Source organism: Branchiostoma belcheri, unplaced genomic scaffold (assembly GCF_001625305.1).
Source record: "Branchiostoma belcheri isolate BF01 breed outbred unplaced genomic scaffold, Haploidv18h27 scaffold71, whole genome shotgun sequence".
In the NCBI taxonomy this organism is placed as follows: Eukaryota; Metazoa; Chordata; class Leptocardii; order Amphioxiformes; family Branchiostomatidae; genus Branchiostoma; species Branchiostoma belcheri.
The window spans coordinates 135,307-151,758 of NW_017804365.1; the positions used below are offsets into that span (position 1 = coordinate 135,307).

At 39.5% G+C, this 16,452-nt stretch overlaps 2 protein-coding genes across 2 annotated transcripts in view; one reads left to right on the top strand and one right to left on the bottom strand.

Annotated features, from left to right (window-relative positions):
- Positions 1-3,985, bottom strand: part of LOC109484917 (tyrosine-protein kinase Mer-like) — a 22,694-nt gene extending 18,709 nt beyond the window's left edge. Inside the window, exons 1-5 of the mRNA XM_019788266.1 lie at positions 3,289-3,985; positions 2,628-2,725; positions 2,140-2,237; positions 1,411-1,511; positions 212-382 (exon numbers count right to left, since the gene is read on the bottom strand). Of these exons, the coding sequence (XP_019643825.1) occupies positions 212-382; positions 1,411-1,511; positions 2,140-2,237; positions 2,628-2,725; positions 3,289-3,346 (526 nt within the window). The 5' untranslated portion in view covers positions 3,347-3,985. The remainder of the gene's footprint in view (positions 1-211; positions 383-1,410; positions 1,512-2,139; positions 2,238-2,627; positions 2,726-3,288) is intronic.
- A 1,337-nt stretch (positions 3,986-5,322) lies between these two features.
- Positions 5,323-16,452, top strand: part of LOC109484911 (kinetochore-associated protein 1-like) — a 40,705-nt gene continuing 29,575 nt past the window's right edge. The window contains exons 1-15 of the mRNA XM_019788261.1: positions 5,323-5,481; positions 6,452-6,572; positions 7,155-7,270; positions 7,809-7,884; positions 8,508-8,588; positions 9,824-9,858; positions 10,367-10,477; positions 11,670-11,760; positions 12,170-12,228; positions 12,889-13,007; positions 14,088-14,142; positions 14,730-14,828; positions 14,991-15,043; positions 15,435-15,576; positions 16,061-16,186. Coding sequence (XP_019643820.1) covers positions 5,356-5,481; positions 6,452-6,572; positions 7,155-7,270; positions 7,809-7,884; positions 8,508-8,588; positions 9,824-9,858; positions 10,367-10,477; positions 11,670-11,760; positions 12,170-12,228; positions 12,889-13,007; positions 14,088-14,142; positions 14,730-14,828; positions 14,991-15,043; positions 15,435-15,576; positions 16,061-16,186 — 1,410 coding nt within the window. The 5' untranslated portion in view covers positions 5,323-5,355. The remainder of the gene's footprint in view (positions 5,482-6,451; positions 6,573-7,154; positions 7,271-7,808; positions 7,885-8,507; positions 8,589-9,823; positions 9,859-10,366; positions 10,478-11,669; positions 11,761-12,169; positions 12,229-12,888; positions 13,008-14,087; positions 14,143-14,729; positions 14,829-14,990; positions 15,044-15,434; positions 15,577-16,060; positions 16,187-16,452) is intronic.

A 16,452-nucleotide genomic window follows, 5' to 3' on the forward strand; every position in this document is an offset into this window, starting at 1 on the left:
AGATGATCCATATTCAGCACAGGGGTATTTTATTTCTATACCTGAAAAGATATAAATGACACAGATACAATGAAGAAAAAACCAACATCATAAGGAACTCAATAACAGTACCTTTAATTTCCACTGAATGATATCTCTTTCCCTGAGTGCAAAATATGCAAATCGGTAACAAAATCAAGTTGTCAACATAGCTGAGAGAAGCAAAATTTACCTGCAAAAGAATATGTAGATGGGGAGGGAAGGCCCACTGCAACGATCTCCCCATCCTTGTACCAGGTGATGGTGACTGGCTCTGGAGGCCCCGCCCCCGCACACTGTAGACTGAATGGGGTGTTTGGGGTCACATTCAGGGACCTCGGATGGTTGGTAACGGTCGGAGGACCTGAAACAGGAAGCATTGTGTAATCCATTACTGACATAGTCAAAACTGCCAAAAAACACTCTAGAGACTGACAGAACCAGATCTATGTACTGGACAGATTTTATACTCGGTTCTTGTTGCTTGTGTCGAAGGGAAAAATTATCTATTACTATTATTATAAGAGACTACCAAAAATGTATGAGTGACTTGTACAGGTTTGACCTTAGGTAAGAAGTTTGTAACTCTAAGAAACTTAGCTCCAAACAGTCAAAGGCATGTATCTCTAAATAAGAGTAAGAGGACAAGATTGCATAATATTTATCATATCAAAAATCTTCACCAGAAATTGTATTGTCATAGTTTACGTCATACCAAATATACAGTAAGCTTTGTTATACTGTGATGTTGTTACACAACCAACAGGATGTAAATGCTTCGCTGGTTAGTTTCCAGAGAGACCTGGAAACCTGCCAACTTCCTTGACAATGCCTAGAAACATCACTTGCGTAAATAATGTTTTATTCAGCTGCAAGGAACTAGCAGTTTCTTACAGTCAGCATTTGCAGCAACCAACAATGCTGATAAGATTACAGCTTGCATTTTTCATACTCAACTCGTGACGAAGAAAAAGGACATTCCATGCAAAACATTCAAGAGGTCATCACGGCTATTTCAAAGTCATACTTTTTTGGGGGGAAGCAAAAAAAAAGTTTTAGGGGGTATTTAAAGAAAAAAATGATGTATCTCAACTCTAACAAAATTGTTGCCACACCCCATTAATGTTTGAATGGAACAGCCACAAATGAATATCGAGTCTCTAACATAGCATTGAAGCAAATATTGTTCAAATAAAAGCTATTTATCAACTATGAAAATTGATAGCTACATGTAATCTTACGTTTGAATCCCAAATGTGATACAATTTACTAGTATAGAACACTGTGGCAATCAGGATACTGACTGTCAACACTGGAAAAGACTGCTAACTTTCAACGTACAATAACTTACATGTACATGTATTAAGCCAAACTTTAAGAACTCGGTATTACCAAAGACGACCAGTTGAGCTGTCTCTGAGAAGATGACCACATCCCTGTGCCATGCTTTACACCTGTAGAACCCTCTGTCTGCTATGGTTGTCTGAGAGAAACTGGAAGAACAATAAAATCATGATCAGCTCAGAAAAGTGGCGTTTGTCCATCAACATCGCAACTGAGAACACAGCATTGTTGTGATAATTATGTCACAATGCAATATGACAAAGACAAAGCACATTTGCTCATGTTGTGTGCCTAAGCTAAGAAAACTACAAGTATCATATAAAGTTGATTTGATTTACCAATCTCATGAAACTACTTAGGACTAGCTTCAAATTTTCTTCCTGCACCTACATATGGTGCATAGTGCAGCACTCATCTCTGTTTCTGTAGCCCTTGGGCCACACAGTAATGCAATCACTATACCAGGGGACTAGTCCACTGGTAGTAGTGTGTGTTTAACTCCCATACACTTTTCCAAGTGCTGATCTCGAGTGCTACACAGAGAAAGCAGTATGTCTTTGGTATGACTTGGCTGGGGATCGAACTCACGACCCACTGGACCTACTGAACACAATGCGAGCACTCTACCCACTCAGCCATCCAAGCTTTGCTGACCTAGTGTTTAAACTTTAAAGCAAATAAACACCGTCATAAATAAAGCTGTTGGCAGAAAACGTAAGATCGGCAATCTGATAACTATTTATTGCAGGTTACAAAGGAGACTTTTATTGCACTTACTCCAGACTACTGAGTGTTAATGCTGTGGTGTAGTTGGCAGTGTCGACCTCGTAGTGGTTACCAGGTGGTAGGTCCTCCCCATCCTTCAGCCAGGCTACCTGTGGGTTGACACTATTTAGTACACTTGCAGCGTCTTCAGCTCGGAAACCAAGAGTTCCCGGGTTCGAACCCCACCTTGTCACCCATCTTGTACCCTTAGGAAAGGCCCTTTTACACGAATTTCCTCACTTAACTCAGGTGTAAATGAGTGCCTAGCTTTGGTTAGGGACGTCCCTCGGATAGGACGTTAAATGGAGGCCCCATGTTTGGGGAGAGCCACACTGTACGCATGTTAAAGAACCCACCACACCTTTCAAAAAAGAGTAGGTGCATGCCCCAGTGTGCGACGATGGTCCAAATACTTATCTGATACTACGGACTCCAGGAAGAGTAGTGGGAAATTCACATTAATGGAGATCCTCAAACAAACAAACAAACAAACAAACTACCTGAGGGTTGACAGAAGTGTCCTGTACTCCGCAGACAAAAGTGGTGGGGTTACCTGCTGTCACCTCCCTTCTCTGTGGATGTGTTGTGAATTGCAGAGCTGGCGAGAAAAGGAAGAAGAAAATGATAACCTAATCCTTAACTGACAGAAAATATAATTTTGATAAACTCGGGAAAGACATTCCTGCATTGAAGTCCTGGCACATAAAATCCAAGTGGGATAAAACACCCCTGTACAAAAAAGGCCAAAAAAAACCTAGGGAACTAATCCTAGCCAAAAAGCCAGGAGGAATGGCCGGTTAAACTTGTGTACTGTGATGTAATGTAGAGTATGTTTTTATTTTAATCATTGTTATTATTATAATTACATTAGAAATGTGCAATAAACGTATTAAAAAAAGAAAGTATAATTTGTCTTAAAGCAACTGGATCCCATCGTATAATAATCTACACTTCTTGGTTGAAAGTAAAACAAAAATCAAAGATTAATTTCCATAACTCATCATCAAGAAAGCAAAAAAAATTTATGAACGTTGGCTATAGACTATTGTGATTGTGGTCTCTGGAAGGCATCTGAGCAATAATAGCTGAAATCATCAATACAACAAAGTAGGGAAAGAACGTGTCAAAGTTATCGTAATGACACAGGAAAAGCTTTAATACCTGTACACTGTGATACCAGGACTGTGGTGATCAAGAAAGAATGTAGAAACCACGCCATGTCCGATTGCGCCTTGAATTCTTCCAGGCGTATAAGCTGTCCGTCCCACAAAAACTACGACCATAACGTATGTTCAGAACAACTTTTTTTGTACAAGATAAATCGCTGGAAATCCTCCGTGAAGTTTGACGAATACGGACTTGAACTCAGGCGCCCTGTCTTGTGAATAAATCTACCGGATACGAGAGAAACAAAACAACAGCCGCGCCGTCCGGAGGAACAAGACATCAACACTTGTGAAACTGTCTTCTTGTTGTTGGCAAACTCTTGAGGAGTCACGAAAACCGAAACTTCTTGAGTTCTCGTATGATCTGGCACTGGTCCCGCCCACTCAGCTGAAGCCGTTCGTTTTGGGCGTGGAGAAGTCGCTGTACTTGGTAAAATTAGTTCTTCGCAGTCGACCGGTTGAACAAAGTAGCGCCCCAGGGGACGTGAAGGCCCAGCGCCTGGCCTGGTGGTCCGACACGTAGAACAACAATTATCACCATCAAGCGATAAATCCGGCCGGCAAATTCACAGATATCCTTCCCAAATCATCCGAGGAACCAGAATAACAGTCATGTGGCTACACACAGGCCTATTCAAAGAATCAGAAGCACGTTACCCCCAAAGTTTGTTTACATTCTGCAGATTGGCGCGAAATCCTTGACCTTTGACCACATATCCCAGGATTCCTCAGCGATTCCAGCGCATGCGCAGTAAAACCGGAAGTCCCGTCAGGCGGGAAGTTCGGAAACGATAAACTTTGGCGCAGATTTTGGTACGTAACTTTTCGAGTCTAAATGTTGGTTTCTTATAGGATTTTTACGGGTTCTGCTGTCTCCATACGTTCTTACTACGTGTTAGGGTATGGGTTTCCGTCCTGTAGTGTCCTCCTCTGTCTGTACAGAGTCACTCTAGTAGTAAGTAATGGAAGCAGGCCGACCAAATAGAAAACGTACAAAGAAGGGCAAGTAAAAGGGTGCCTGGTCTAAACAACCTGCCATATGAGGAGAGACTTAAGGTGCTTAGGTTCCCAACACTAGTATACAGAAGAATACGTGGGGACATGATTATGACTTACAAATACATTCATGGGAAGCTGGACACAGAGGGTTGCCTACCAAAGATACAAGAAAAAACAAGAACAAGAGGGAACAGTCTACGCCTGAACAAAAGATCAGTAAACAGCAACAAAAGGCTGTTTTTCTACAGCAACAGCGTCGTGACATGGTGGAACAGTCTACCCGAGGAGGTGGTAACAGCCCCAAGTGTGAACAGTTTTAAAAATAGACTAGATAAACACATGAGAAGCCACCCAGTAGTGTACAACCCCCGGGCACTGAGCAACCCCCACAAGATGACCATGTCTACGCAGTAAACTACAAGGAGCGGCTCACAGTGGAAGAGAACTTCCTACCGAGACGAAAGATCTACTCTACTCTACTCTAGTGCTTCCAGGGGCCGAGTTGTCCTGACACCTTCCTAGCATAATTTATTTCGGTCCATCAAAATTATAGTTTTGAACAAGTCAATTTTCCGCTAAGCATTATATTTGGTCCTTTTAAATTTAGTGTTGTCGGATACCCCCATGCAGACCTTCTTGATAGAAGAGTATCTAATAATTTTATCAAAATGTACTAGTAGTACTAGCACCACGTGTCTTTGAATCCTATACCAACTTGTCTCCAAAGAAAGTTTGATGGATTTGAAGTGTAGGTGCGGTTTTTTTTTTTGTTGTTGAAAAGGGATGGAATTATTCCCTTGTAGGTGAAATATTTTGTCATGATATGCTATCTCTCATATTTTTAATGATCAATAACTATGATGTGTTAGCAAATTCAATATGTGTTACACGTGTACAATATTTATGTAAAATAGAGCACTTCCAGGTCTTTTGCATGATCTTGCAATAAGCTGCATCATAATTTGAAGATTTTGTTGCATTTTGTAGTATCACTTGAAGATGACAGATTTACCTTTGCCTTGTAGTTGTCACATAGTTTTGACAAGATAAAAGACGGGACACCATGCCCTGGGATGACATAGAAGTTGGTATTGGAGGAGACGAGACTGCAAACTTTGGTCAGCGCAATGAGACCGGCCCTGGACTGTACCAGGTTGACACACTCGCCACTGTGTCCAACAGTGGACAGGTAAAGTTATGTGAAGCTGTCACACATAATTTGAATATGGCCTGGCGAACACTCACCCGGAGGCCTAGGAAAAATGTTGTGTTTCCTGTTTCAGTTCTGAAAAAATTAGGGTCGGTAGTAGTGGGTAGGGGTTTTCTTTCTTTTCTTTTTTTTTTACTTTGGCGACCTCTAGAGATCCAACTTAATTTACTATACAGTTTAACAAGTGAAACTTGCATGAGGAAAACTGACTGTAATGTTACATGTTGGAAAACTGATTGTACGGTGTTTCACTTTCATCACTCAGGTGTCAGACAGATCATGAAGCTAGAAAAGGTCGATTAGCTCAACAAATCAGTCTGCGGAAGGTTGTTTCTTTCCAGTCAAACCCCAAGGCGGCCTAACTCCCCTGGCAAATATACTCCTTTATATAACCAGGGTAGTTAGTCTGGTAAAAACTTAAGTTCGTCCACCATAGTTGGGGACTGGTTGGCTGATCGTTTGGAGTAGGTCAGCAGTGCCGGGGCGTGTTCAGGGGTTAAATTTGACTCAAATTTAATTCAAAGTTGATTTTATCAGCATAGGTAGCAGTGTTTGAAATACCCATCTGCATTTTGCAGAGTAATTTTCAAAATTGCAGAAGAAAAATCATACAACCTGCAATTTTGCATTATTAGGTTGAGAAGGTTGTAGTATGAAGGCTTGTGTACAAAGGGTTTTCAAATTGCAGAACAAAATTTTTGAGCCATCTGAAATATTGCAGAACATTCAAAAAAAGTATTTCTACCACTGGGTAAATCTGAGACTGCTCCCAAACTCCAGGCAAGTGGTTCTGAATGTGTGACAAGCTTCAATTGTTAAATTACGGTAGTTTCTTTCGAGATTTCTAGTACTTTAGAATTTCACAAATGTATCAACTGAGGGAAGATAAACTAATACTGTAGTATTGTGTAATATGTAAGTTAAAGGAAGTGACAAATGTCTTTTACAGGTGACAAAGAACCCCCGCCTGTATGCAGCCTGTTCACAGCTGGGACTGTGTCTGGTGGCAGACTGTCAAGTCTCCCTGTTCACAGAGACATGTGATGATCACTTGATCACTCTCACCTATGGTAAAGTCTGGTTTTAGCTTTCATCATAATATTGTTGCACATCAAGCCCCGTAACCACACAAGGCTCAAAGGTCCACTTTTTACCTAAAAGTCCAAGATTTTTCTGTAAAAGATGGCCTGATTCGTATCACCAGCGGGGTTGGAATTGTAAAAAAACTGATAAAAAGTTGTCTGACTCTCCTTTGAAACTCTCTCAAAAATGCAGAAAATGCCATTTCAGAAGGTTCAATTTTCAAAATTTTTCATTAACTGTTTCATATTACATGTACCTCAAACATTTTTTTCATGCACAAATTTCAAACTTTTTTGCATGGGACAACTTAAAATCACTAAAAAATTGACAAAACAAGGCTATGTAGTCTACAATATAACAGTTTGATAATTTTATTTTATGACTTTATTTCACCTAAATTTCGTCTAAAACAGCAAAAAAGTTTTCAAATCCCTTGGTAATAGCATATTTTCACACGCAAGTTTTTCAGACACACATTTTTCACGCGCACAAAACCACGTCGCAGTGGTTGTCTCAGACACGTTTGACTGTACATGTACCTGTAATATGTTGATGTTGCTGTACATTAGGGTCGGCAGTGGATGCAGTGGTTTGTAGCCAGGACTCCCTGTTCCTACTGATAGGAGAAAGCTCAGGGACTCTGCACATGATGGAGACTAACACACAGACTCTGCTGTTTTCTGAGGTCAGGACATTCTCATTGTATAGACTTAGTAATTAATATAGAGATAAACATTATCTGCAGGGCTTGAAATATTTTTGTGCACCAAAAATTGGAATTGTGTACCTGATTTTTTACTATGACTGTGCACCTTACAAGCAATGTATTGTACACTAGTATACAACATATGCTTAAAAATTTTGAAACTTCTTACACAATACTGGACAATGCCCCTCTTGGGGTATAACGTCCAGAGGGTCAATGCCCTGGCATGACCGGTTATATATGGTGGTGCAAAAACAAAAAAAGTGAGTTATTGTAATAATATGTTGAAATATTTTATATTTAATATTTAAACTGTCAGAAAATTCATGTACCTTTGCTGTACAAAGATTCACACAAAGACCCTAATAATAGCATGACCAAAATACAATACTTCCGTCCCAAAAGCAAATTCAAGTTCATATCTGGCTTTGAGTTTAAGACATTGTTTCCGGTATGTAACACATGGTGAACTTTTGATAGAAGATTTAAGAATAAAATGTTGGTGTTTTGCCTGCAGAGTTTGGTTCCAGATCTGCAGCCTGTGAACGGAAAGGCTTTCTGTGGGCTAGAGATCACCTCATCTGTAGAACATGGTACGTAAATACATGTAATACTATATGCTCTTGGAAAATCATTAAATTTGCACCCACTCTGTCAAAATTGAGACACCTTCTTTTTTTGTCAAAATTGAGACACCTTCATTTTTTGTCAAAATTGAGACATCTTCATTTTTTGTCAAAATTGAGACATCTTCATTTTTTGTCAAAATTGAGACACCTTCATTTTTTGTCAAAATTAAGACATCTTCATTTTTTGTCAAAATTGAGACACCTTCATTTTTTGTCAAAATTGAGACATCTTCATTTTTTGTCAAAACTGAGACACCTTCATTTTTTGTCAAAATTGAGACACCTTCATTTTTTGTCAAAATTGAGACATCTTCATTTTTTGTCAAAATTGAGACACCTTCATTTTTTTGTCAAAATTGAGACACCTTCATTTTTTGTCAAAATTGAGACGCCTTCATTTTTTGTCAAAATTGAGACGCCTTCATTTTTTGTCAAAATTGAGACACCTTCATTTTTTGCCAAAATTGAGACAATATTCATTTTTTTCTAAGGCTGTTGATGATTGGAACAAGAAAACTTGTCATAATTCTGTTCTTCCACTATCAAATGATGCAGTTCATATACATTTTATCTCTTTCCCCCTCCAGATTCGTATGACTTGACCATTCTAACCAGTGATGGCCGGCTTGTCAGGTTCTGCAACATTGACCTGAAGGGCATAGCAAAAGGTGAGGTACATGCATGTAGTAGTAACAAGCCCCCTAGTCACAATTCTAACATTGTTGTACAATACGACTTTCACAAAAACTCTGTCTTGCTTATGATTGAGGCATTGGGTAGCTGAACATAGGTGGAGTACTTTTCTTACAGGTGTATAATTTGTTGACACATGTACAATATTTTGCTTTGAAGATGCAGAAGTTTAGATTTCTTTTGTTCAGAGTAAAATGTTCTCTAAAGGTCAGTTTACGCAATATCTATATGCATGTTGGAATGATATCTACATTGTATGTACATAAAACGTGTGTAGAACACTGAATAGTACCAAAAAAGAGAGGAGTTATTCAATGATTTTTTTTTTATTTCATCTTATCAATTTCACATCTGTGCACACAATTTTATGTTAGGAACTGTGTAATACTAGCCTGGGTGCCATCCCCAGTAGTATATTCGCCAGCTCTATAACTGGGTCTGGACTTGAACACATATAAAACGATTGGTGATGACGTCACGTAATGAGCTAGCCCGAGCAGCGGGGCTTCATTTGATTGGCTGAGCCTCAGAGGCGACGGCCAATGGCGCGCCTGCATTATTCAAGTGATGTTTGTTGTTTTGTAAACACAGATCTTCGCGCGAGTGTTCCTTTTCTCGGTGCATTCTTTTTTTACCGGTAGGACGCCCAAAACATCACGAACGAAATTATTCAATGCATCTTTTTGCTCATTTTTGAGCGACGATATTCCGTCTAAATCGTCCAAAACGGACGTGATTGCGAGGTCAACATTAACCTCCGTGAGCTGTCATACCATGTTGTCAGCCATGTTGATGATTTATCGCGGAAAGACTGACTACGGCTATATCATGTGCGCTTTAGCGTTCGGTTCGCCGTCGGACATGTTGATGATAAGGCGTTCGAACGGACGCTAACGTCGCCGTTCGGACGTCCGAACGGCCCTTACCTAATATGTACATACCCCAAAAAGGGCTTAGACGAGTAGGACCAATCAGCGCGCTCGTTCAAAATCTGAACGAATATTCAGACTCCAGACGATACATATGTGTTCAAGTCCAGACCCAGTTATAGAGCTGGCGAATATACTACTGGGGATGGCACCCAGGCTAGTGTAATACACCATTGTATGATTATCATGTAGTAGCACAGTTGTAAGGCTATCTAAAAATTCTACATTATAGAATCATCATATACTGCAGTTCTAAAACATCTTAACGTTTTAACCTACAGCTCTGGAGACCAAAGACTTTGCTACTGCTAAGAAGGTGAGCCATACTGTCTGTATTTCTCTGGGCCCTTAACCCTAAAGAAATAGCATATGCAAGATCACAAAGCCAGCTCTATAACTGGTATTAGCTGTACTTGATCTTTATGTGCTTTTTAATAACCCTTGTCCTGCTGTGCGCAACATATGTCGCGCGGCACATACAGTACCATCTATATAACACCCTGTATAGATACGATTTGGGGGTATTTCTCGTGCAACGCATCACACCGCAGCGAAACGCAACAAATGCGGAAGTAACTGTGCCACCGCAGGGCAAAAAAAATTGGGTTTCTTATGATCTAATTAATTTAAGACATGAAATTATTGAAAAATATTGTGCCAGGAATGCCAGCAGGACAAGGGTTAAATAGTTCCAATTCTCAAATGTATCCCTCATAATGCTTGCTAACTCACTCCAAATGCTTGATACTTTGTGTAATAATCAAATTAAGTATTGGCTGGAGTTTAAGATGGTTTTTACATGAGCTTAATATAATATGTTTCAGCTGAAGGATGGCATCCAGCTGGAAATTGTGGACACCAGCAGTGAACATACAGAGGGAACCATCTGTCTGAAATGCCACAACTGGGGGAGTGACACAGTCATCATTACCGGGGTAAAACTAACAATATTATTCATATTATATTATTATAGTCTCTTGATACATGACAAATTGTCTCAAACAAATCTTATCTTGTACATTGTATTTAATTTCATCGATTCCAGAAGTAAAATCAAAACACTTGGGCTAAGTCTATACAAGATTTTATTAGGAATTGTATTGCTACTGAATAAGGCCATGTTGATTTGATTATATGGATGACATCCTCCGGGAGCCCCAAAACTGATGCGCGCGTGCGAATAAAAAAAAAGTTTTGCAAAAAAAAAGTTAATTTCAATTTCATTATGAAATCTACGTGGTCATGAGGGTCGAGCAAATGGCACAGAATATGGTTTGCCGAATAATCTAGTCTTCAAGTTCATTTCTTTACAATTTCATCTTTTTTCGTTTGATTTTGGCATTCTACGACATTGGTATAGTTTTTATTAATTGTTTTTGTAACTTATGGTATATTTATTTTTTGCTCATTTTGCAACTGTTTTGTACGATTTACAGACTGAGTATGGTTGAAAACTTCTTTTTTTTTTTGGAAACGGCCGAAAATTCATGCGCGCGTGGATGTCAACCATATAATCAAATCAACATGGCCTAAAGCCTTTTTACAATTTCAAAAAAACATTTGTTTAAAAGGTGACTACAGTGGTTAGCAAATCTTAGCAAAGTAATAGTCAGCATAAACTTGAAATAACATTTACTGAATGTACACTGGTATGACAGTAACTACCGTAACATTTATTTTTCTTGTTGTGAAAGTAGGTTTTAAGTTTGCCGTTGAAACTATTCTGTAGTAAGATAGTTACTGTCATAACATGTTTGTGGTATAATTCCCAGTGAAGAGATCGCTGTGAAAATAAAACTGTCATGAGCATTTCATGATTTACAGTATGCAAAACACAACCCTTGAAGGCTCAGTATATCATGCTGCCCAGTGCAAGAGTAGTCAATGCATGGTACAAAAATGCCCTCTTTCAGCAGGTGTTAGAACTACACCCTGTTGATAACAGCAATTATAGAGTATTGGGCATAGAGTCACAGGAAAATAGTAGCTTAAAATACTACGGGCAAGGGCAATCAATTTGTGCTATGACTGGTCTTGAAACACGTAAGGTTAATGACCTCAACAGATGTCTGTCACCATGGCAATTGGTGCTGTAGCAGACACTTTTAAAAACTCTAATGTTTTCAGGGACAAGGTGACTCCAGCATCTGTGTTTGGAGTAGGGAGGAAGCAGACACCACTGAACTTTTGACTGGCATTGACTCCGCCCTTCTAGCAGGTAATCTAATTATCACCGACGCACATGATTGGTTGCAGGGCTCAGAATACATTTTACCTGCACTGGTGCAACTAACGTAAAAGTACCTGCACCTGACAAATTTTACCTACACCACTCAGAATTTAGACGTATGGATCATAGTAAGGACTGTACAGAAACCATTGCTATTATTTCTTTTATGCTTCATAGGTGGTAAGTTAACAGTCAATGCAGCAAATAAAATTTCACATACACCTTGTACCGGTATGTAATTGTTCATGATTGTAGTTGTACCCATGCCCTACAAATACATCGTACATGTCATCAATAATTGAATTGATATATTGTGGCTGCATAGAATTATCATTTTGTAAGTTAGTTGTGATAGGATCATCTTGGTCATATTATTTTGTTTTCCTCTTTGATCCAGGCTCTGCTGTTGTGAAGTGTGACTTCAAGGATAATTTCCTGTTCATGCTTACAAAGAAGGTGGGTTAAAATTTAAATGTTTTATTTTCTCATGTATTTTATTGAAAAATTGTTTTGTTTGCTTTAAGTTTAACAAGGAGCTCAAGGGAGGTTATTCATGTACATGTTTTGTGATTTTCAAAGATACAAACTAGTGACTACAGTCATGTTCCCATTTTGAAGCCCATTACATGCAATGCATCACACTAGGCATGCACACTTCAAATCGTGAACTAGCTTATTGACTGTAAGGCCATGTTGATTTGATTTTATGGATGTCATCCTCCGGGAGCCCTAAACTGATGCGCGCGTGCGAATAAAAAAAAGTTTTGCAAAAAAAAAAAGTTCTTTTCATTATGAAATCTACGTGGTCATGAGGGTTGAGCAAATGGCACAGAATATGGTTTGGCGAATAATCTAGTCTTCAAGTTCATTTCTTTACAATTTCGTCTTTTTTCGTTTGATTTTGGTATTCTACTACATTGGTATAGTTTTTATTAATTTTTTTTGTAACTAATATGGTATATTTTTGCTCATTTTGCAACTGTTTTGTACACGATTTACAGTATGGTTGAAAACTTCTTTTTTTTTTGGAAACGGACGAAAATTCATGCGCGCGCGGATGTCATCCATATAATCAAATCAACATGGCCTAACTGCTTGTGTTTGCCCTGTTGTTAGGGTGTACTGAGTCAGTGGGATGCTCAGTCTCTCATCATGCTGAACAAGTGGCCTGGCCTGGCCGTACAGGACTTCCTCATCATGGACGCTAGCAGTGTGCATTCACCAAGCAAAAATGCGTGAGCAAACCTAACTTCTTTCCTGACAGAGATTCACCTATGTGTACATGTACATGTAGCTGGTGTGTTAGGCCAAGGGCCAATACCGGCTATACAGATACAGATACAGCTGCATTCTGAAAATGATACTAGGCCACACCAAGTAAATCTTATGGATGACGTCCTTTGGAGACCCTATATCTAATGCGAGAGGGCGAAAAAAATCAAGAATGGCCCTAAAAAACAAGATGCCTAGATTAGAAATATACTAAGAGACGACAAATGTTAGGACACAAATTGAATGAGGTGACACAGATTAACAAGCAAGAAGTCTTTTATTCATCATCAAAACAGCAATAAATCAGGTGGAACAGCAGTTGTCGTCCTGTCCTGTTTCTTTCACATTTTTGCAGGCCTGCAAAAACAAAGCATGACTGTGCTCTTTACTCATTTCGCGTTACGGGTTTCACATCAATCTAACAATTTGCGGCACTGTCGTGACTCTTTGGTCATAGTTACAGGAAGCGGAATTTCTTGTTTTTTTTCTAGGAACAGGCCGAAATCAATGCGCGCGGACGTCATCCATAAAATTTACTTGGTGTGGCCCTATAGTAAAATTTGAGACTGATAAATCATGACCCTCTCTATCCGGTTTAACGTCTGTTGTTCCCTGTGTTCCGAGGGTTAGATGTGCTTGCACTCTGGCGCTTGCATGCAGTTTCATAACTTTTGATGTAGGTCTGAAGAAAAGTTATCTGAAAATGGATTGTTCCACTTTGAAAATTAGGAAGTATTCGGTGGTGTAGAAAGTAGTTGAAGGCTTTGTCTTATGAAATGGGTAAATGCATAGGGTTATCCAGCTTAGTCAAGTGTGTGGCACTTTCATGTTGTGTCTTAAAAAGTCAGCCCAAAATTCAGAAATTTAGAATAGAAATCATTGACATTGGGATTTTTGGTGATTGTGATGATGAGCTGGAAGTCTGCAGCACTTTTTATTCAGTTGTTAATACATGTATCTTTGAATGCACATTGTACATGACTGTATTCATGTATATAAAAGATTATCTAACTATTTGTCTTTGAAAATGTGAAATGTCACAGAAACCTCCAAAGCAGTTTGAAGATTGTGCTTCTGACCCTGCCCAACAAAGACGGAGTGAGTTGTATTACTGTCATAAAATGACTAAATAGGACATTTACAAAATTGTTACTGAAATAAGACAACTAAGAGATAGTGGTGCATACCTAAACCAACATTTAGGTTCAGGTCCGGATTCAAGTCCAGAGGTTAATAGGTTCAGTTTCGGACTTGTAAGTCCGGACCTAAACCCATGGCATATACAAAATTGCATGTTGGCAACCTTGCAATGTTGTCTGGGTGAAACTTTGGCCACATAACATGGAGGCCGGTACTTGACAATGCCCAATGGCTTGATTATGTTTTCTTCATTTTGCAGCAAAGATTTTGGAAGGTTTTAGGTGGATTGGAAAGAAAAGGGGTATGTGAAATGGTCTTTCATGGTAATAAGTCCGGACTCGGTTCTTGACTTTTAGGTTTTTTTGGACTTGAACCTAAACATTTTTACAAGTCCGGATCCAAGTCCAGTGAACCGGTATGCACCACTACTAAGAGAAGACTTTGCAGAATTGTACAATGTTTTGTGAATTATGGATTTATGCAGTACATAGACAATGTATAATACTATTAGGTAATCATCAGAGCACCTGCTTTTCTGCCTGTAGAAGTGCCACCTGCAGGTGCATTCCCTCCCAGGTATGCAGCTGGCCTACAGTCTGGAGCTGAACCAGGTGGCAGCTCTGGTGTGTGCACCTGCCAGCCAGGTAAGTCAACTTGAAGCAGCTCAATTCACCAGCTGTTATTTGAGGCACCACAAAAAAACACAGAAATAAGACTGTAAACTTTTCAAGATTTACATGTATAATAATTGGCATGGGAATTACATGTACTTTTTAAATGTCATCTTGATGTTGAATGTTTTGCAGGAGACAATTTTTGTCATTGAGGGTGCACACAGGGATGACATTGAAGAAACAAGGTATGTTATCAAAATGCTTCTTCAACTTGTTCAGATGCTGTGGACTCTTTTCCTCATTGTTGACGTCACATTCAGACTCCCTTTTTCACCCCTGTTTACGAAGGTTTTAAGTTTGTTCTCCTGTGTGTCTGTAGCTATGTGAATAGAGTTATGTAAATAGAGTTACAGCAAGTGTGGAATGGTGTAACCACAGAATGACAGGAAGGTCAAATTGGAGGCTGGGAGGAAGTAACAGTGGAATATCCATAGTACATTTGTACCAGCAAACACCAGTCAGTTCACGAAGAAGTTCACCATAATGAATAGAACAAGAAATTCCTTCTCTAAATACTCTAAAGAATGTGTAAAGTCTTTCTGGTTTTTCATTGGTTGAATGTGACATATTTTTCAGCACATCAGATGGCTTAGTTTCCACCCTGAGAGTCCGCTGTCTGACAGAGTCGCTGCCTGACACCCGGTTCCACCGCCTGCTGCACAAGAAACAGTACCAGGAGGCACTCAAGTTTGCAGACACTTACGAGCTTGATGTGGAGGTAAGAGTGTTTCGTTTTCCCTTAATGCCCACGATCATGATGATAATTATTCTGGCATACTCATTTCCACCTCAGCAGGGCTCGAAATTAACGGTATCCCTATGGCCACTGACCACTAAAATTTAGGCTGGGACAACTGTAAAGACAATTTGGGACATTTTTGGGACAATAGAAAAATAATCAACCACAGAATGTCAGCCCTTCTTTTGTTTACCAGGCACACATACTGGCTTTTGGCTCTGGAAAAGTCCCCTCAAGTCATACAATACTTCCAAAAAACAGGTTGGGAAAGTTCATCCTCACTTCGGGACAGTTGAAATTTATTTTTTGGGACAGTGCTGGGACAATAGGAAGAAAAGTTAATTTTGAGGCCTGCTGAGCAATGTCTTTAATGGTTGTGTAAGAGTCTTTACTGGTTGTGTAAAAGAAAACTCTAATATCAAGGACAGTCTTTATTTTTTCTTTCATCATTTCTCCTTTTCAGCTGGTGTACAAAGTCAAGGCTCAGGACATCCTGACACAGACAGACCCTTGGACACAACCACAGAAGGACGGACAGACGACAGAGCAGATCTTTGCTGACCTGAAGGACTGTCTCAGTCACATCAGTGTGAGTAGACTCAAGTTTTCTAACTAGGAGACTTCTAACAAGCCTGTTCAGGGTTAAACTGTGCACGCTCAAGATCACAGACGCGAAGAACTTGTAAACAGTTCTTGTCTCGACTACATGCTTAATTTGTTTGTTTTGTCTCTGAGGGGCCTTACAAATTACACTGTTCATGCGCATTTTAAAGTGTGAACTGGCTTATTAAGGTCAGCCCCTGGATTACAGATATTCTGCAAAACTGCAGGCCAAACTTTAACATAGGAGTCTGA